This window comes from Bacillus rossius (assembly GCF_032445375.1).
Source record: "Bacillus rossius redtenbacheri isolate Brsri chromosome 9 unlocalized genomic scaffold, Brsri_v3 Brsri_v3_scf9_1, whole genome shotgun sequence".
In the NCBI taxonomy this organism is placed as follows: domain Eukaryota; kingdom Metazoa; phylum Arthropoda; class Insecta; order Phasmatodea; family Bacillidae; genus Bacillus; species Bacillus rossius.
Window position 1 is genome coordinate 15497646 of NW_026962012.1, and position 21740 is coordinate 15519385.

At 36.4% G+C, this 21740-nt stretch overlaps 1 protein-coding gene across 2 annotated transcripts; it reads left to right on the forward strand.

Moving 5' to 3' along the window:
- Positions 1-1246: 1246 nt before the first annotated feature.
- LOC134542569 (uncharacterized) lies at positions 1247-20633 on the forward strand. 2 transcript variants are annotated; one of them, XM_063386941.1, is made up of 2 exons: positions 1247-1534; positions 14884-20633. In XM_063386941.1, the coding sequence occupies exon 2, from the start codon at positions 17732-17734 to the stop codon at positions 19367-19369; it is 1638 nt and encodes a 545-aa protein (XP_063243011.1). In that variant the 5' UTR covers positions 1247-1534; positions 14884-17731; the 3' UTR covers positions 19370-20633. The 2 variants fall into 2 exon arrangements, with proteins under 2 accessions (XP_063243011.1, XP_063243012.1); XM_063386942.1 differs by having other exon boundaries at positions 1266-1534.
- The last annotated feature ends 1107 nt before the right edge of the window (positions 20634-21740 follow it).

A 21740-nucleotide genomic window follows, 5' to 3' on the forward strand; every position in this document is an offset into this window, starting at 1 on the left:
GGCCGAACCTTCCCTGAAATCACGAACCGTATAAAAATCACGTAAAAATCAATGGAGGTAGAGGGGACAGCGTCAAAACTAAAATAGTTGGTTAGGTTAGCTAAATTTATTATACTGTAAGTTTTTTTGAACAGTTTATTACACTGTGTTAGCTACATGTTTACGTCGTACCGACCGAAGGCCATTAGCCTGGCCTCAGCCCGCAGTACTGGCTCCTGCTGGTGAAACGCACCCCTCGCCAAGTCTTCACCCAAATGAGATGAGCGGCGTAACCTTGGTGCATGGAGGGAGTGTCCCCCCCCCCCCCCCTCCTCCGCACGCCAACCCCTGAGGCAGTTCTGATCAGCTTGGGGCCCGGAGCAGACGTGCGCGTACCGTGGGGAGCCTTCAAGTTTTGTCTCTGATTCCTCACGACTGGTAACTATAGTCATCACCGAATACCTTTTTCAACGCAACTCCCCACGCGACTCCGGGTTGGTTTTTTTTCTACGGTGCAGGGATTAACCCGGCCGTCGCTACTTTCCAAGTCAAGCCACCGAGTCTAGGGGACACGCTGGGGCCGATCGACCCACTCACGGTTAGATGAAAGAGCTAGCCTGGTGCCCTCCCGGAAAACACCCCAATTTTCACGTACAGCTCCTTAGACTCGCCGCGGGAATCGCACCCGAAACCCCGGCTGATGGTAATTTAAGTTACTTTAATTTCTGTAAATGGTTATGTAAAACTAGTGATATTGAGAATTCTCACTTTAGTTTTTGGAACAAGTATGTCTTAATTTTGTTTGTATATTTTTAATTTTTTCCCCAGATGAACTATTGTTTAGGAAATTACAAGTTTTTAATTTTTTTCGTGGAATATTTACGAAGCAAACTATATAGTGTATATTTAATTGTTAAATGCTGTCTCATCTGTGTCCTTTCGTTTGTCTGTTATGTTTGAAAGACATCATTTTTTAGATCTTATAGTCAATAAATCTTTGTAGATTGTAAAAATCGTGTTCTGTTTATGAAACACTGTTTTAATACAAATACAAGGATGGTAAATTCATTTCGCGATGACAAGAAGTTTTCAAAAGACGAGAGAAACAATATGCCGAAATCACCCATTATAATACACGGAAATTTGAATTTCGCGGGCGTTCTGCAGGACAAGCCGCTAGGATCGCTGCAGTCATGTGTCTTCAGCGCTCACCGTGTTGAATTGTCTGAGTTTCCTATATTGTTCCTCTACAATATTTGCTACTCTGTATTCTATGACGACGCTCCACGCCCATTAATAAACCGCACGCCGTTTACTAGTTATGCCTCGCTCTTGTATTGTTCCTTTTTGTAATGAAGGTTACGGCTCAAAACCGTCGAGGTATTCGTTTTTCTGCGTGCCTAAAGACCCTGTTAAAAGAAAAAAATGGCAAGCTGCAATACCAAGAAAATTAGAGTTGAAACCTGGACAGGCAGTGTGTGAAAAACATTTTGCACCTGAGGATATTGTTCGAAAGAAAGTGTTCAAAGATTGCAACGGAGCAGTTTTGGCTGAGGTTTGTAATAAACTGATGAACATTAAAATTAAATATTAAAATTGTTATTGATAGTAAGAGAAAGTTCTCCATACATAGGAAAAGTAAAACTGCTTTTAATTTTTATACAAAGTTAGGGTACGCCTTGTTTCCCACAAGGACGTTTGGTAATACGAACACATTCGATAATATTTCACTGGGTATGGTCAAGGTAATTAAGTATATAAGGTACGCCATTCCTGCTTACTGTGTGTTCATTGGATGCAGGCACGTGACTTACGGCCCAACACATGATCAGTCCAGCTTCCAGTTCGGACTGCTGTTCCCCAATGGACAGTTTGGTTTGAATTTAGACCCTCTGCACACACAAATCAGTCCAGGTGCTCTTTTCAGACCGAACAGCCAAACTGTGAGTTTGGACTGAAGTTAAGCTTTCTCCACACACCATCAGTCTTGTTGTTGCTGTTGGATTCAACGTTTCATTATAGAATATGGGAGAAGCTTTGGATGTAAATGCAGTTGCACTTATAGTTAGAAAAATAAAAGAAAACACATAGAAAAAATAATTAAAGATGTCTGCCAAGACACTCAATTGTGGACTGATTGTTTGGACTGACAGTTTTGACTGGCGAGAAGCTTTTCCCACACACATCATTCTAACTGAGGAGAAGTGCACAGACTAATTGATGGGAATCAGTCGTCAGTCCACCATCCTTGCTCACACATGACAGTTCTGACTGATCTTATGTTGGGGGGGGGGGGGGGTGGTCAGGGCCGCAACTAGGGGGGGGCAAGCGGGGCATACGCCCCGGGCGCAAAGCTATGGGGGCGCCGAAATCACATGCATTGTAATTCCTACTACAACTGGTAACTGGTAAAAAATTTTAGCATGGAAGTTACAGTAGCACAGAAACTGTTACATGTAGGTATGGAAAATGCTTAAATAGCACCATTTTTCCGTGGGAGGGCCCCCGGACCCCCCGCTTTATTGGTGTGGTATGTGCAAAAAAAGGGGGGGGGGGGGGGCGCATGAATCCATTCATGCCCCGGGTGCCAGATACTCTAGTTGCAGCCCTGGGGGTGGTGGTCCTATAGCGAGGATGTCTGTGAGCGGACTGGAACATTACCAGGCTAGCACAGCAGTACGCTGCCATAAAATAAATTCGTCATTGTGAAAAATCTGAACAACCAAACTAAATAAAATGTTTTAGATTTTTTATTGTTTAAGGTACATAGCCTCTAGTGGTTAATTTTTTAATTCCTCTTTCACTATAATACTGTAGAAAAAAATATGCCACACAGTGATTTTAAGTTTTGGCAGGTGATTTGGTAGAATGTTCATTATTAAAGGGATATTTCTTTTCTAATGGCATAAAGGAAATAATATAAACATATTAAATGTGCATTAAGGATCAAAACAGACATTTTACTAATCGATGGTAGATGCAGCTGTTTGTTCAGAATAACAATAGTCTTTATGATGTTGGGTTCTCAGTGAGCTTCAACTTGCACAGTGGTAATTGCTTCAGAAAAACATCTCGGAAAATACTCTAGTTATTTATAATATTTTCCTATCTACTTACTTGTATGTTGGTTTGTAGAAAGTCACAATATTGCCCGGCTACAATGATGATTGTTCCTTGCACAAACATAAATGCTTGAAGAATTTCTGATGACTGTTGCAAGTTGTGGGGTGTGAAATTCAGTTTATGACTGTTAAATGACTTGATACATTGAACGATAATAATGAAATAAAAACTTCTGAAATGAATTTCAACTTTTATATTTCTTTCAATTTTTTAAATTATTACAGGTTCTTTACACGATAGGTTCAACATAAACACTTACTTTTGCAGATCGTTACTCGCAGTTCTGTGCCGTTGTCTAGGTACGAAGATACACTGGAAATAAATCCCAGTGGACCAACAGATCACCCGGGCCTACGCCACACGACTGAGGCCTAGAAACTCTATTTAAAAAGTAATGATAAGTAATAAGATGTGAAATTGTCCGCCCTTAAGCCGTCATAATATTTATTTTTGAGCTGCCGCACTCACTTGTCCTTTCGGCAAGTACTTTAACAATGACGAAACAAAGAACATTACAAGGCTTACCGGTAAATTCTCTTAGATGGGGACTTCCCTCGAAATGCTGTATTTCTGTTTACAACACACATTCTTACAACTACTATTCAGTGATTCCCCATTCAGGGGGTCTTCCCCCAGTTATGTCATATGTGTCTGTCTTTTATATAGGATGCATAAATTATCATTTCGGCAATGCTGTGTCGCCGCATGTTTTTATTCTTTTTTCCACCCACAGCACTGTCTGACATTCTAGATATGTCACAAACAATCCATGAATCATAAACACTAAATTACGCTTATGTTAAGAACATTTTAATGCAATCAACTACTGTAAATCACACATACCTAAATAATAAAGTAGCCAGCCAGTAACATGATAACCAGTAAAAATATGGTTTAAATTTTTTTATAAATAAAATTAATAAATATCAATATTAATTAAACTATTAGCGACTAATATTAAAATACAAGAATAAAAACTAGCTTACTATGACTTTGAAACCATGTAATCAGCTAATTTACTGCATTACTGAAAAGTATCGTAGCTGGGGACAGCAGGGGTCTTGCAATGTTACAATCTGTGTATATGTTTGTTAGAATTATTACGTTGGTTACTTGTAATGACAATTCCTTTTATACGTCTGTTTATGTGCTATCACATGTAACAAGTTGGCGCTTCGCGCTTCCATACTGCTAAAAAAAAAACCTGTCAAGTGTTGAAGCTTTGGTTTGAATGCATGTTGGGGACTCACATATTTTTTTTATTTTTTTATTATTATTTACATTCCATAAAGTCACAATATCCAAATACAAACTATACAAGTTCTTATAAATGGAAAACCACAGGATCGGCAACTCGATTAAACCACAATATAGAGACGTATGCTTCATTGCATAGGCTTTCTAATGTGACCTACAAAATGATAATTTCTCAGAAACCAGTAGGAATTTAGAAATGCTGTTTTCAAGGTAAATGGAGGAATGTTTAGTATTAAAAAAAATCTTTTCAAAATTGTATTATGTTATCATGGAACAGCCAAAACGTAAGAATATTACCAAAATATTCTTTACTTCAAAAAAATTTCAGTGATAATACACATCTCATTTCAATTCTGCTTCAAAGTAACACTATGTTTTCTAGAATCTTCAAGTCCTTTTTCAAATAGTGTTTTTACACTTCTAGCGAACAGTTTATAAAAAAAATGTGACCTTTAGAGAATGTTGAATGCATTCTCAGTTGAAAACAAATTTTGCTGAAAATTGTGTTAGCAACAGGGGCGCAAATCTACAGGATTCGCAAGGGGGGCCAGTGGTCCGAGAGTTTTGGGCGTGTATTTTAAACGACACACCTCATCTCTGGTATGAAGCTTGTATGTTGTACACTGCCCATAATTTGGCCTGTTTGCATGCAATAAGCAAGAAACTTTTAAGATGGACAAAATGTTTTCCACAAACATGGTTTTGACGTTTATTAACCCCGTTTGACAGTCACAAGTTTGCAAGCATGAGAGGGCCCCTCAGTGAGGTGTTTCCTAGTTACAAGGGGGCCCTGCCCCCCCCCCCTCCCCACGGATCTACACCCATGGTTATAAACTCTTTAATGTTGTTAATAAATTATATAATCATCAATATTTAAGAAAAATAGTACGTACAGGAGAAAATGTAATAGAAAAATATAAAATTATAACCTTTTATAATAGTAATTCTACACATTTAGTAAAGATTTTAACACTTTACTCTGCTTTGTTAAATAATGGAGTATAACCAAACAATGTGGCTTATTGTAATGGCCTTTTAAGTTTAGTAATATCAAAAATGTTTTCATTAAGTACTAATGTTGCGAAGTGTTAGATGACGATTGTTAGACATTGGCTTAAGCGATATATTTCTTAACCTGCAGCCAATATTCAAGGTGTTATTGAAACAGCCACATCTGTGGGAGGGATTCTGGGTAAGAAATGTATTGCCTTGTTGTGTTTGAAAACTTATTGGAACTCTTACTATTGAGTTATGTCGAGGCTAATATTTATAATAATTATTGAATTTTTTCTATTAAATTTTAAATACATTATGTGCATGATATTCAAGCATGATCATAAAAACATTTTTAATAAATTATATAAGCCTATGTTCAAAATTATTAGTTACATTTTTAATTATAAGTAAAACTCTTTCACCCTATTTATAAGTTTTAGTATTGTATTTACTATCAACACTGTTACAAAGAATTCATACTTGCAGGTCACCATCAAAGAAAAAGTTTTAAAATTCTCTAAAATAATTTCAGAAAAATAAAATATTTATGACAGTAAAACTGTTTGTATTTGTTTTTATCTCTCAGTTTCTCATTGTTTAATTTATGTCCTTAACAATGAAACTTTAAATCATACAACCAATGGTGGCTTCAATACAAAATAATTTTTCAATTGTACTTAAGTTTACTAAATGTATGGAATTAAAAATGCTTTGTATGAATTTATGAATTCAGCAATGCAACAAAAATTTAAATGTAATTATTTTTTTTATATAATGTTAATTTGCTTAGATTTCAACAATACAGCATTTAAAATTTAATTATTTAATTTTAAATGTTGTACATTGAAATCCACATGAAAATGTTTTATTCCAACTTTTGACCTAAACTATAAACTTAACTACTATTTATAATCATTAAAAACAGAATGCAAAAAAGGCAATAACCCAACCCATGCTTTTTTAATCTTTTTCAGTACCATCCATTCTAGTTAGCTTACTATCAAACACAGTTTACCAACCAATTTGAAGTAAATTGTAGTAATATTATTATTTCACCATGTGTATGGGTACATTTAATTTGTTTGCCATATATAAAAATAAGAAGAATATAAATTTGGTATTTGTTGAAAAATAGTCTAAAACACCCATCAGAACTTGAAACTTATGATTTTATCATTATTGCCACTAGCTTATACTGACAGTAATGTTATAATACGTATTCACTTTATCAAAGGTTTTGAACGTTCCGAAACGATACTTAAATATTTAGCATGTCGTGTTTAGTAGATTAATTTATATATAAATTGAAAACATATGTAAACATAAATTCTCGAGAGTAGGGGGCTGTGTTTAACAATGTTTAAAACTAAGTATTGTAGCTCTATAAGTCTGTGTTTAAGTGTTAGGGCTGAGTTGATAAAGTATTAGAAAGCAAATATTAGATAGGAAGGATTTTAAATTTGTTTTTACAAATATGTAGTATGTTTTCCCATTTTAATTACTTTTCTGAAATTCAAAAACAGAGTTCTCTTTGACCATGGCCTATGATTTACAAATTCTTTGTAACAATGAAGTTAACTATTTTACCAAAACGTATAAAAATGTTTGTGACCACATTGAAAATGTTTGATTGCTTGGAAATAAACATATTAATTAGGCACAGTGACTCATGTAAACACCTGATTATGTTAAAAGTAGTTTCTCAATTGAAAAACTAAGGGGCATTTTTATAGTCATAAATTTCTAAAGCCATTTCCATTTACAAGTGCAACAGCATGAGGAAATGATATATTTATCAATATTTAGTTAACTTTGTCACACCTCAGATCTCCCAGGCTAGCTCAAAATTGGTCTGAAGCGGACACCTTACTCAGAAGGAGGAAAACAGAGAGCTTGTTGAAGTTTTTTAGGGCGAAGGGGGCTGGGGAATGCTGAGAGACAGGTTGAACAAAGGGGTGTATAGAGGGAAGAGGGATCATGGGTGGAAGATCAGAGAGAGTGGAGAAGAACTAAAAGAAGAAGGCAGGTATTCCTAGTGAGAACGGGGAGGGAATGGAATGGGATTGACGGAAAGATACTGGATGTGAGAACAGGAAAGGACTCGAGGAAGAGGCTTCAGAAATTTGGCGAGTATGGAAGGGGAGGGGGGCGGGGGCAGAGACTCCTTGCTACCGGGCGGAAGCCCAATTGCTAGTGTATCGATCAAACAAATTAATTAGGTGCCGAAAAATCATGTTAGTGCCAAATAAATGTTACTGTTGATGATTCGTGCACTGAAATAATGTCTCTAACCAAACTGATATTAACTGTTGTTTATTAGCATTTTACGAATATTCACAAGTCATCGTGGTGGTCATCTTGTGACCATAAGAACAAGTACATGTATAATTTACAAATATGTTGCACATAACCTCTTTACTGATTTCTGAACAAACAAGATTACTGTTGGCAGGTACTGAAGGATAAATATTTAAAGATAGTTCTTAGTTAAGTCTCGTACACGGTACAACTGAAGAAGGATTACGTCCTCGGAGCAAAGACGGAACGACTCAACATTTGCCTTTATGGGCTCAACACCAACGACTGCAGTCAGCTAATTCTAAATACAAAGACCAAAAATGTTTATCAATCGGTTTCGGCCAGACTGTAGCCGTGAAATTTGCTTCTACTACATAATTATATTATTTTGTGAGCCACTGCTGCGACCTACTTGGTACCTTGCTCAAACAGTGACTGAAAATGAATGAAGCTACACAGCCGCATCTGTCAGACGGAAGTTGCAGGTGTGTTACCTCTCCAGCAAACACAGCACAGCCCTTACAAAACCACATCAGTGTACCAATTTTATGAACCCTAGAGCGAGGGGCTTTCGACATAGATCACACTCAGAAACAATCATGTGGTCTAGTGAACTCACTTTAAACCAATCTCAAAAATACCTTAAAAAATTACCAGCCTATACGGCACATAGCAACTGCTGCCTGACACTTTCCAGTGTATTTTCTCACAGTTCCCAAATTTTTCGTATGTCTCTCATCTCCTTACGCAACAGGTGAATTATTGCATCAGCTTTCAGACAAAGAATCGTGGTGAAAACCAAATACAAAGGAAAATTATTTTAATACTCTCATGTATGAACAAAGAAAAACAAATCTCACATACAAACCTAAATTTATGAACAAACAGGTAAAGACAATGCCTAGGATCTTATTTATTACAAAGTAAGCAACACATCAGAATAACTTGAAAAGCATGAAATAGATAAATTATGATCTTAAAATGTAAAGCAAACACAGGAATACTTTTTAAATGGAATAAAAAGCTATTATATAAATAATAGCAGCACACATAATGTACTGATCATAATGGGAGACTGTAATAAATCTTTACTTAAACCATTTATTAAGTGGGGAGGGCATTAGCCTGGGCGGTTTTAACTTTGATTTTATATTCAACCCTTCACGTGCATTTCTTACGCTTACATTACCTACCCAAGGTAAACAGTAAAACAAATTCTTTCGATAACAAAAACTGTATAAAATATTTTATAGGCCTTATAAATGTTTTGCGATATATTATTTTTGCTGCTGTATTAAAAGTGTCTAGAGGTAAAAACTAAACCATTGTACCTGTGTACCTTAAGAAATAGAACTTAAAATTTTTTTTGGTGTTTGGTTTGTCTTTTACTTGACAATGACGAGTTTATTTTGCCGTTGTTTATGGCCTAACAAGCGAGGAGCTAGACCTGCCACCTCCACGTGACGTCAGCCAGACGTTCAAAGGTGGAAAAGGCATGGCTGCTGGGAAGAGGCCCTGCAGAGATATAGTCAAGTATGCGGATCAAGTTCAAAATACTATACGATACTTACTGCTGGTTGGAAATAAAGTGCGGGAAATATATAAGCTCATGGAAGTTTGCCAACAAATTGAATCGTGGTACAAAAGAAAATATGATATAATATTGGCAACAGCGAAAGCCAAAATAGCACAAGTGAAAGTTTTGGTGAGGGTAGGTCAGCTAATAAAAGAATTATATAAGTTGACTTTGCAATATGTTTAATTATATAACCAGTATGTTCCTATGGTAAAAGTGCGGGAATAGACATTTTGGATGGGGAAGATTCACAACCTTGTTTTGCAAAAGATATGTTGAGAAAAGTAAATTAGTGTACAAAATATATTTTTAGTATCGTGTTCTATACTAGAATAGGTAGGCTGAAGTATACTTTATGATACCTGAGGAGTTTAAATCATAGTCATAAACAATAAATAATTTAAGTTTAGAAATGTGGTATCATAAAATATACTAAACTGGGTGAGACTGTAGTATAGCAAATGGTACTGTAAATATTATATGAATTGTATCATGTTGTGTACTAGAATAGGTAGGGCTGTGTAGTGTAATTTATGTTACTTGGAACGTTACCAAATCGGGTGGGATTATAGTAGACAATACGATACTGCAGGAAATATATCTTCGGTATTGAGTTCTATACTTGAATCGACAGGGCTGTAGTATAGAATACAACATCTGAAATTAAGTTAAATAAAGAAACTTATTTTGAGCAAAACAAGTATGTTTCCCGACCAAAGCCCCCATATTCCTGTGCTTATCGCGACAGATTGTAGGGGTGGTGATGACATCAGCGTTGCATTATTGGTGATGCCATCAAGTTGGTTATGGTATCTGGATCTTGTCTACTCCCAAGTATTCAAGTGAAATAAGGGAGTTAGATTGTTTGATCTGATGTTAATTATATTGTGCCTAAACAGGTTATTTCATAGCTACCACTTTTCTGTGCAATTTTTCATTAAGTTTCTGTAGATATGTAAATAAGTAGTCTATTTTGTAATTGTTAAATTAACTGTACTTTTTTTAGTAGGTACAATGTGTGAGTAATGGCTTCTGGGAAACAAATGTACGTGAAGTGAAAATCTTATATTGGGGATAAAAGTCTGTAATTCAATACCTGGTTGTATATAGTTAGTTGCATGAAAAAAACTTTAAAATTGTTTGAATAGTTGGTAAAATTCTAATGTGCTGCTTTTCCTTAAATAATAGTATAAAATTCTGAAAATGTTTTTTTATTACCTACTACAGTGGTTGTCTATTTACCTTTAAAACAGCGTTGCAAATTTCAACTGGTTTCAGAGAAAAATACCATTTATAGGTTACATTAGGTAGCCTGTGCAGTGATGCAGCCTGTGCTATTTACTTTAGCATAGCAACTTGGGAAACCAAAGATTCACACCAGTCCATTCCGAGGCACAAACAGTTCCAAATATGGCCTGCTCGCTCATGCAACTTCGGTAGAACATAATATAGGATAAAAACGTGCTAGAAAGGTGCCGTTTTTCAGACTTTGGTGACCAAGAAATTAGAGAATTGTTGAGCTACATTAAACATACTTTAAAATAGTTTGGATGGTTAATTAGGTTAGGTTTGCTGCATTACAAATACCATCAAACAATGTAGCTATACTAACGTAACCAATCATCCACTATTCTTCAGGAATATGAATTGTTTTAATCTCGGGTTGGGTATCACTTCGGCTGAGGATTCAACACCGCTTAAAACTCGTAAACTATGAAAGCTACGGAGTTGAAGTAAATATATCTTAGTAGAACAGACTTTGATCATGGCCATTACATATTACTCACCCAGTTAACATTTGCAGTGATGATTTAATGAGCGATGGTGGGGAGCATCTAATTGAAGTCGGTGAGAGCTGTATCTCCGAAAGTAATAGATTGATTTGCGTGATTTCAATATTAATGGCTTGTGAGTGAGCATTGAGTGGTGCTAGTAGAGTGAAATAACTATAAAGGTACTAATTTTTATTTTTGAGCCATTAATCACAAAATGCCGAAGCAAAAAGTGTGTTATGATGGAGAAAAGAAAGAAAACAGGTGAAATAACGTAACCAAAAGCAGTTGAAAATGCAGAGAAACGTCTTGGGTATTGAATGAGGAAAAACGTAGCCTAGAGAAATGAGCCAGTGAAGGAAAATGAACCCCTGAACGAGGCGCAATATTTGTGCTCGAGTGAGCCTCAGCTGCCTACCTCGCGAGAAGTGACGGGGAATGCAGGGAATTGTTTGGTAATGGACGTGGATCTGCTCTCTGATGATTCTGATGTTGATATGGAGTCGTTGGGCCAGTGGTTGTGAACGATAGGCCGAGTTTGTCATGGTTTGGGGTCACAATTTTTTCTGACGTGGCTGCCCAACCTTCAGGTAAGACGTAAAATCTAATTCATGTCAAAAAATAAAGCAACATCAATTTTGTTAAATTATTTTAGTTATTTCATGCACAACACTTCCGTTCAGTGCGATGAAAATTCATGAAACAAATTCCTGGCGGCCGTAGTCGAAAGTATAAAACCTAACCAGATTTTTTTTTAAATTAGCTAACCTTACCAACCTTCTTCTCCAATTTTTATTTTTAATATAACTTACCTAATCGACCATTCTCACGATAACACAAATTTATAACATTTACATTAGACCTTAAATAGGTAAACTACCAACATTTATGAGAAAATGTTTTTTTTTTAATTTTCAGAAATTGTTTTTCCTTAAAAATTACAAACGTGTTTTAACAATTCAGCATAAAACGTTTAGCCAAATACCCTAAAAAAGTAATTTAAAAATTCAATAACTAGACGTGAAAAACAGAGGAGGAAAAAAATTTTACATACACAAACGCTGCCTCAGAACAAACTGACGTCGACCAGGGCTACACCCTCCCTTAGCCCGATGTGCCTCATGCCGCTGCCGATTCCCTCTCCTCCTACCGACCCCCTCTATTTCAAACCTCCCGCCAACGAGTGCATGCATGTGTGTGTGTTTGACCGCCCGGCAAGAGGCGCTGTGTTAGAGCCTGTGTTACATCTTCATCCCATTTATAATTTAGTCAATTTACTAAGTAATGGCTTTTACTATTTCTATTTTTTCCCAGACTAATTGTTTTCAGCTAATTATGAGAACGGAGCAGTGCCATGTATGACCCCTTTCGGCACACACCCTCAGTTGAGCAGTGAAGACTTCACCTTTAAAAATAATGACCTTAATAAATAAGTAATTGTAATACATAGTAATTAATCCTAAAATGACGTGTAATTCTTGAAATGTTTAAGCATGTTATGTATATTTACTTTTATTAATCGACTAATGGTAAATTCACCACTTCCTGCGGCCATGACACCCTGGCCAATGCCCAGTCTCTTCTGTTCGCCCTCCGGGGAAGGAAGCTTCTTTGCACCTCATTGACTTCAACCTGTTGCTCGTTACTGATCTGTTAACATTTGCCGTCATTAAGTATCTTTAAACTTTTTCTATTTATCTTCGAGGCCTACCTTGGCGGTAGACTGTTTTGCCTAATTTTTTATAAAGTTCCCCAGGGCGTTTTAAATAGCATTGCAATCTTTGTACTTTCAGGACCAGGCCACGCGGTGTCCTGGTCAGCATTTAAGCTGGACTGCTTGCAGTGGGCAGTATTCACAATTTTATACGTAACAACTCCTCATTGTGTGATTGCTCAGAGTCTTGTCAAAGCACGTGATGGCACCAATAAAACAGAATAGTCACCCTGACTGGTTCGTATTCTTCTCTCGACCACAAGCTTCCTAGTGCATAGACTGAGGTGTGTGGGGCACCTCAAGCCTCAAGACCCTACTGGCAGTCGTCTTCGCCGATAACATAGAGTGCCCGCCGCTGAGAGCGGGCCGGTAAGTTCCGGTGTATCCGCGCAGGGGGGGACTTCGAGCCTAGCTTCCCATTGGCCATATCATATCCCAGGGACAGAGTCAAAAGCCGGGTCCACATGCCCATCCACGTGGTGGCGCCGCCCAAGATCTCTATTTATGCCTACTCAAAACCCCCCTCCCCACACGACATAACTGTAGTGAATCTTAGGTTCCCCATGTGGGTCTGTACGTGTATGTTTTAGACTACTTTAGTCATTAGATGATAATGAAATAATGCTAATGAAAATAATTAATACGACTTGCTAAAGCGCTTATCACAAGTGGTCAGTCCATGCCTCTATTCTATTAAAAAAGCATCACATTTTTCAAGGGTTTGGATACGTAGTAGGAACTAATGATGTTTTAAAATTGTTATTTACCTCCCACTGCGTTACAAAATCAAAATACAAAATATACACATTATGTATATGGAGAATCACAGGATCAGTAGTGCAATTGAAAAAAAATGTCAGTGGCCGCATCAATGCACAGATATTTTAACATAACCCATAAACTGTAATATCTCAGAAACCAGTGGGAATTTATCAATGCTGTTTTCAGGATAAAACAAGGAACGTCTCAAGTACTGAACAACACTATTTTCTGAATTTCATTGTTTCATTATGGAAGGGTGGCGACATAAGAATATTACTGTTAGTTAGCTATGTTAAAAATACAGTGAAATCATATACATTGTTTGTTTAGTTATGTTAGCGACATTAAAAACTTTATGAAATAATGTGAACATTTGATTAGGTTGGGTTAGCAACATTAAAATACTTGTAAATCATTTGAACAGTTAGGTTAGGTTGGATGAATTAAAATTATTGTAAATTAATAAGGACAATTGGTTTTGACAGGTTAGCTGCATTTTAAATTGACAATTCCTAACAAACCATTGAAATAATTTTATAGTATTTTAAATGTAGCCAATCCAACCATCTGTTTGTATTATTTTTAATGTATAAACCTAACCCAACAATTTGTTTAAACGGTAAATTACTCGTATTACAACACACACTTAGAGATGAGTAAAAATCATGTGATTAAGAAGGGGAAAAAAATTATTTATTTTTCTTAAAGAAAAAAAGTTTCTTTCCTTCAGGATTACCAATAATTTTTTTTCAAGATTTTAAATATTTTGACGAAGCGTTTGCCTTTTAGGTATTAGTCATTCAGCAGACCTAACTTAACCAACCTTTCACATAATTGTTATTTTCTTAGGTAATCTGCCGTTTAAGGGCTTTCTCAAAGAAAAAAATATTAAGAATAGGTATATAAATTGTATCATTTGATTTCATTTAGTTATGCCACAATCAGGTTTGTATAAAACAGCATTATGATATTAAAGGAATTATGTTGCCTTCAAACATTCTATTTTCTGAGTTAGGTGAACCTTTTAATGTTCTTAGATTATTGAACCTTTTAGTTTCGTAGGTTAAGTGAACGTTTAATTTCTTAGGTTTGGTTTGCACCCAAAAGGTTGTAACATTTAAGTGAACGGTGTGCTTTGTTAGATCAGGTAACTACATTGTTTTTAAATTCATCCCCAAAAAGGTATATCAGCTTTACATCAATTACTTTTAATACAGTGGTTATTTTCTGCAGTACCTAGGTTGCTTTTGAAAATATGTAATTGGTAGTTTCCACCAACCTTGCAAACAATATTGCAAAAGAATATTGCAGTTGATTTTCTATTTATTCTTGATATGCATATTGCCCCTTTGAAAATTTTTAAGTACTCCAGTTCCAACTGTAATTATTAGGTGTGTGTGTTACAGGCTGTCTTAAAAATACCAAGATGTGCAGAAAATGCTGTTCCAACTTTGTTTCCTGGCTGCCCAAAATACTTAAGTCGAAAAACTCCTAAGCGACGAAGAGATATTATACGGAAGGTCATACCAAAAGTGAAGAAAGTAAAACTTGCGCATTTATCAAACAGTGATGTGCAGGAAAATCCGGTAACTTCATCACATAACTCTGATTTCATTACTCCATCGCAGACCTTTGAGTTATCCATTTTTGAACAATTGTATTATGATGAAGATTGTTTTGAGGTGCCAGAAAGTTGGACCAGAATTATTCCTGCGTGTGGATCGAAGTTGATATTTTATGCTCAGATAGTGTCAAGAAAGGTGAATGAGCATATATTTCCTGTATATGTTAAGCAAGTCTGTGTTGATGAAAATGCTTGTGTTACATGTTCAATATTGGGAAAAACCCTAAGTCACGAATCTCTAAGAACATTAAAAGAACCTTTGAAATCTTGTCAGGAACTGAAAGACATTTTGATATGTTTCAATGAGCTAAAGATTTGCAGTGGAACTAAACTAGACAAAAAGTTAAGTGATTTAGAGTGCCAGAGTTTGTGTAGAGATTCGTCAGGTTGTTTGAGACACACAAACTGTTCGTTAGTTGTTTCTGAAGATGATGTTTGTGAAAAATGTAAGAGGCTAAAGAAAATCCTTTGTCAGAAATTGTTACAGCTAGAGCGTATACTTTGAAGAGAATTTCATTAGAGCTCAGTCCTAAAAAACCACAAACTAAACTTGATTAGAAAGAAGCAAGAATGTTATTGTCACATGCTATTGAGATGTAAAAATTAAGTCAAAAAACATAAAACTGAACTTAAAAATACTCAGGCTTTTATGGAACTGATTTCAGATTGTTCATGTCAAACAAGACTCTTCAATCACTGTCTGTTGTCTGTTTGTTTTAAAGTGCAAGAAGTCTGGAGCTTGTCATCAACAAGCTTTTATATCAATTTTTTGAAAAAAGCAAAAAAAAAAAAAAAAAAGATGTCTTCTACAGCTTTGAAATCAAAGCAAAGTTCCACACTTAAATTTAAATTCATATGTTATTCCAGGGTATGTCTGTTTTGAAAATCAAGCAATTTGTTGCTTGTCAGAAACTAATTCTTAGTAGTGATTTATTGTAAATTGTAAAACTCTAAGAAGTATGTTTAGGTTGACATTGAAGCAAAGTTCCAACACTAGTGTTTTTTTTTTTTTTTTTTTTTTTTTTTTTTTTTTTTTTTTTTTTTTTAACTCAGGTGTTTCATTGTATAGTATCTGTACAATTTTGATTGTGTCTGTAAAGAATCTTAAGAATTTTTATAATATCTGTGAAAAAACTTGAGTACGGTTTGTTCATGATAGACTCTTGACTAGCTTAAGTTGCATGATAAATAATATGATTGCATGCCACATTTAATTACCTAGAAAATTAATGTTTGAAAAAAGTTGATGTAGGTTTTTCACTTGAAAATTTACAAGAATGGTTTATGCTTTTTTTTTTAACAATTTTCAAACATTTTACCCATGGAGGGGGGTTCCCGATAAGTTTCCAGGTATGTTGATGGCATTGTACGTAGCAGATTTTTGGGGCCAACATTTACTTAGTGTGCCTATAAACATGACACATTTTCTCAAGGTACCAGAAAAATAAAGATCTTTGTCTAAATTTAAACATGGAGGGTGACAACCAGTAGCATAACTTAAGTATTTATTGTTAGTAAAACTTGATAAATGAAATATATTATGTGCTACTTATGTTGACTGCTTATGTTGTAAAATGTAACCTTGATAAGTTTGTTTCTTTTTGCAAAAATAAAGTGCATTTCAAACCATTTTGTTTGTATGCTCTTCAGCTTTTACATGAACCTGCTTTTTAAATCAGTATTTTTTTCTTGTAAGTGCAAGACATTGTGCATAAATGAAACAAGTTTCACAAATGTAGATACTTGAACTACCTTAGTTTCTCATTTTCAGCAATTTAGCTGGGGATTTTTTTATTATTACTAAAGAAAAACCAAAGTTTTGTCTACACACGCATCCTCATTGCTTCATGTAGAGGCAAAGGTGGATATTTGGGCCAGGGGTTGTTATTTGGGCCCCCACTGTATCTAGACATACAGGCCACGAATTCTAGCGGTGAACGCTGGAACTACTAAAACATGAAGCCAAACAGCACTGGCGAGCGCGCCAGTGTAGTACCTGCCATGGTTAGTGTTGCGTGAGACTGTGAAATTTTTGTTCCTGAGCAAAACTTTGAAAGGTAAGTGTTGACATCATTGTTATCGTAGCTTCTTTGTTGTATTCGGTAAATACATGGTAAGGTGTGTGTTTAGTATGTTATAAGGATTCCGTATCACACCAGGTATTGTCATAACATTGGTAAATAAACTCGTAGCAAAATTTTATTTTCCAATATAGCTATGGTGGATATATGGGCCCCTTGCAGTGCTGGTTATATGGGCCCCATAATCTTAGGGGCCCATATTACAACCACTACAACGTTATGTTACGTTTTATGTTGCAGATGCCCCGAAAACTCCTGGTACCCCCTAAAAAGGGTAAAAGATAGGCGTGGAATAAAGAAGACATGTCGAAAGCCATATCAGCAGTTAAAGAAAAGAAAATGGGTTTGAAAAAAGTCACAAAAACTTTTTCCGTGCCACGATCTACTTTACAAAGACTATGTCGTGTTGAAAAACCTATTCAAGAAGTAGTGAACATGAAAATAGGACGGCCTACAATAATCCCACCAGCCCTTGAAAAGGAGCTAGTAACATATATTTTGATAATGGAGGCAAAATTTCACGGCCTTACATGAAACGATGTGCGCCGGATGGCATATCAGCTGTGCGTCAGAAATAACATAGCACACCCATTTACGAATGGCGAAACTGCAGGACGTGCTTGGTTTGACCATTTCATGTCGCGCCACAAAGAGTCAATATCTATTTTGAAACCTTCAGCGACTTCATCCGCTAGGGCCAATGGCTTCAACAGGGAAGCTGTAAACACATTTTACGATCTCTTGGAAGCTGAATTCCAGATAAACAACTACAGTGCCGACAGAGTGTTCAACGTAGATGAGTCCGGCATTAGTGTTGTACAAAGTAAGGTATCTGAAGTTGTAGGTCTCCGAGGCAAAAGGCAGATAGGAGCCCTAACAGCTGCAGAACGAGGGTCACTAGTAACTTGCATTTTTAGCATGAATGCTTCTGGGCTTCATATCCCACCTATGCTAATTTTTCCAAGGAAAAATATGCCAGAAACACTAATGAGAGGTGCTCCGCCAGGCTCCATTGGAAGGTGTCATCCTTCAGGTTGGATTCAAACCAACCTATTCACTGATTGGTTTAACCACTTTTTGTCAAAAGCAAAACCAACGGCAGATGAACCAATTTTGCTAATTCTAGATGGTCATCACACTCATACAAAGAACATTGATGTCATTGAACTAGCTCGTGCAAACCACGTAATGATCGTTAGCCTGCCTCCTCACACTACACACAAGTTACAGCCTCTCGACAGAAGCTTTATGGGTCCTTTGAAGTACTACTACAGTGAAAATATTAGGCAGTGGCAGTTACACAACAACAGACCTCTAGGACCATATGACATTGCTGAGCTATTGGGGAACGCTTTTCTCAAGTGTCAAACAGGTGAAATAGCTGCTAGTGGGTTTTCTGTAACCGGGATTTTCCCTTTCAATCGCCACTTGTTCAGTGATGTTGACTTCGCTCCTTCTTCAGAAGAAGCTAATGTAGAGGACATCAGTCTTGAAGTTCTAAAAGCGTGTAAAGGGCGAACAACCCACAAAAAAACACAACAGTCTACTTCTAGATATTCTACGGCTGCCATTGCTACATCCACTTCCAGGTCTGCTGCATCCACTTCCGGGCCTGCTGCTAAGAACCTAACTCCATCTGCGAAAGACTTGGTAGAAGCTGGCCCTTCCGGGTGTTCTTCTTCGATGCGTTCTGACCATGTATCACCTCAAGATATCCTGCCTATTCCACGACCAAAAAAGAGAATGACAAACAAAGGCCCGAAACCTATGAAATGTGCAGTAATTACATCATCACCTTATAAACTTGCATTAGAAGGAGTAGAGCAAAAAAGGAATGAGAAATTAACAACAGCTAATGAAGCCACGACAAAGAAGAAAAACACAGGAAAAGAAACTGTCAATACAAAACCAAAGGCAAAAAAATGGTTAAAAAGGAGGTTGTGTTTTGTAGAATCATCAGATGAAAACCAAGAAGATGACTTCGACTCAGGAGAATCCGTCATGGAAGCTGAAGTAGGAAATTTTGCCCCCGACGATGAAGATGCAGTCTGTCTTTTCTGTGAACAGGTATTTTCTAAAGACTGTAGCAGTGAACTGTGGGTACAGTGTATGATTTGCGAAATGTGGGCTCATAACCTTTGTGCTGGGGCTGACAGAGATGTGTATATCTGTGACTTCTGTAAATAGTTTTTTTTAAAATGGTTCAGTCAAGATATCTTAATTTTTATGTTCAAATAACATTTTTTAACAGACTTTTCTGATCAGACGATCATGAATTAGGTTTATTTTGGTATTAACAATTTATAAAACAAAGTAGTTTTTATAAATTTATGTTTTAACTAGTTCATAGATTAGTTGATATGTTTGCATCCTAATCCAATAGTTTTTATGTTTGAAAAGCAAAATATCTTTCAATATACAACTTTTTCCAAGCAGCTACTATAACACTTTGTGTTTTTATACTATTTCAAAAATTAATACAATACATAACAACTGTAATAAATGATTTTTTTGGTGATATTTTAATGATTATTTATTGAGAAAACCCAGGGGCCCATATTACCAGCACAAAATTTTTTTTTTGAAAAAATGCAGACTTTTGGTAAAAAGTTGTAGCGATTTTAAATGCGCGCGTCATCGCGGGCCTCCGGCACTTCGCTCCCCTCATCCTTCTCCCTCCTTTCCCCCCCCCCCCTCCTAGTGATTCTATGTCTACTCGTTTCCCCCACCCTTTCAATATGCGCATGCGCGCGCTGCGGCGCGAGTTTATAAAATCTGCTGCAGACATGATGAGGGTCTTCTTCTACTGGTAGCCTTTGTGAGGCTTGGTTGTCAGCAGTAGCTGACCAGTTGTTAATTTCACTAGCATGTAGTCCGAGAGCTTCGACTTAGTCTTCGTGCGTGTGCGACCTCAGGGGAAAAATGTAAGTTGAATCGAGTCGTCAGTGAGGCGGTGGCCCTCACCCTAATGTAGAATCAGTATTGTTTAAATTTTTTTAGTCTAAATTCCTTTTCGGCCGCCACCATCAAAAATTGTTTGGATTTCTGCTTTAATGTAAATTTAACTTAACCTTCGCTTCCGTTTTTCTGTTTCTACCTGTCTCCCCTTGAGACGTCGTCGCACGTTTTTTTTTGGTACTGCTTTTTAAAGAATAATGTAACTTCTTTCTTTCGTGTACCTGCACTTTGCAGTAGTTTTGTAAATGTAACTTATTTTGTAATATAACTTCAGACAAGGAAATTATGTCCCTTTTTGACGATCGTTGATTGGATCACTGTGTAGCCGGCTTACCCATGCAAATTATAATTGTCAATTGTGTATTAATATTGAATTTGTTATTGCTTTTTGTATTTAACTTTGCATTGGTCAAACGTAACTGTACATGAATATTAACGTAATAGTAATTATGAATTAATATGGAATTTGAATAAAATGTCTGTGTACCTGAAACCTTTAACCTTGATTACTCAACTGCTCCAATCACGTAATCCGCAGTCCTAGCCAGGCTCTGGTCTTCCTTCAATCCCTAATAGGCCCCCACCTATTACAAAATTGTTAGTTGTTTGTGTGTGTTTAAAAACAAGTCCTAACACTTTAAAATCAATAGTAAACAAAGCAAGGAAGTTTTTTTATTAATTTCAGGTAAAAATATTAAAAAATAAAATAAATTATATTCAAAAAACAAAGTGGGGGCCCAAATATCCACCTTTGCCTCTATATATTTGCTCTATGATTGCCATTCTGATAAATTTTGTGAAAGCAATATTGTCACAGCTCAAATTCAAATTAAAGCTTCCACCATCCTGGGATTAGGTGAGGCCTACCTCACTAGGCTCTCAGGGGAACCTACGAACACTTCTAGCATAGGGGCGTATGCAAGAGGAGAACCAAGACCTTTGTCAGAACTGTGGAAAACTTCTCACCTATATCAGACTTAATTAAAAACGTTAAACTATTTTCAAACTTTCATAACAGTTGGCTGAAAAGATACTGAAAAAAGGAATTACTCTGTAAATAAATATGTGTTGTACTAACTCTGAGGACTTAATATTCTTTTTATTTAGTCATAACTGTTAATTAAAAGAGAAATTACAGGCTTAGCAAAATTAAGGAATTAATATAACTTTCGTAACCACGTTATTTCTGAATAACGAGGCCTACCAGCTCCTTAACTTTAAATGACAATAGCTTCACGTGTTTTTCATCTTTAAACAACCCAATAATTTAAAATGTAACGTAACAATGGCAACTATCCTTTTGTTATCAATCGCTACCACTTGTAAATCTATGAAAAACTTACGGCGGACAGACTATGGTCACAGCAGGTCAATCAGCTGTACAAAAAAAAAAATATTTAGTCTACCTACAAACTTTGAAGAAGGGACTGATACTTATCTCTTAGTCAGCTACATCTTCTGAGCCTTCCCAAGGGTGCTCCATCCTCATTCTTCTCTGTATCCTAACTGAATCTTAGGACGGCCAGTCTAGCACCTCCACCAGCAGCTCCCAACCGACAGACCCAAAAAAATGCAGTGCAGCCAGGTGATAGCCTCCCGC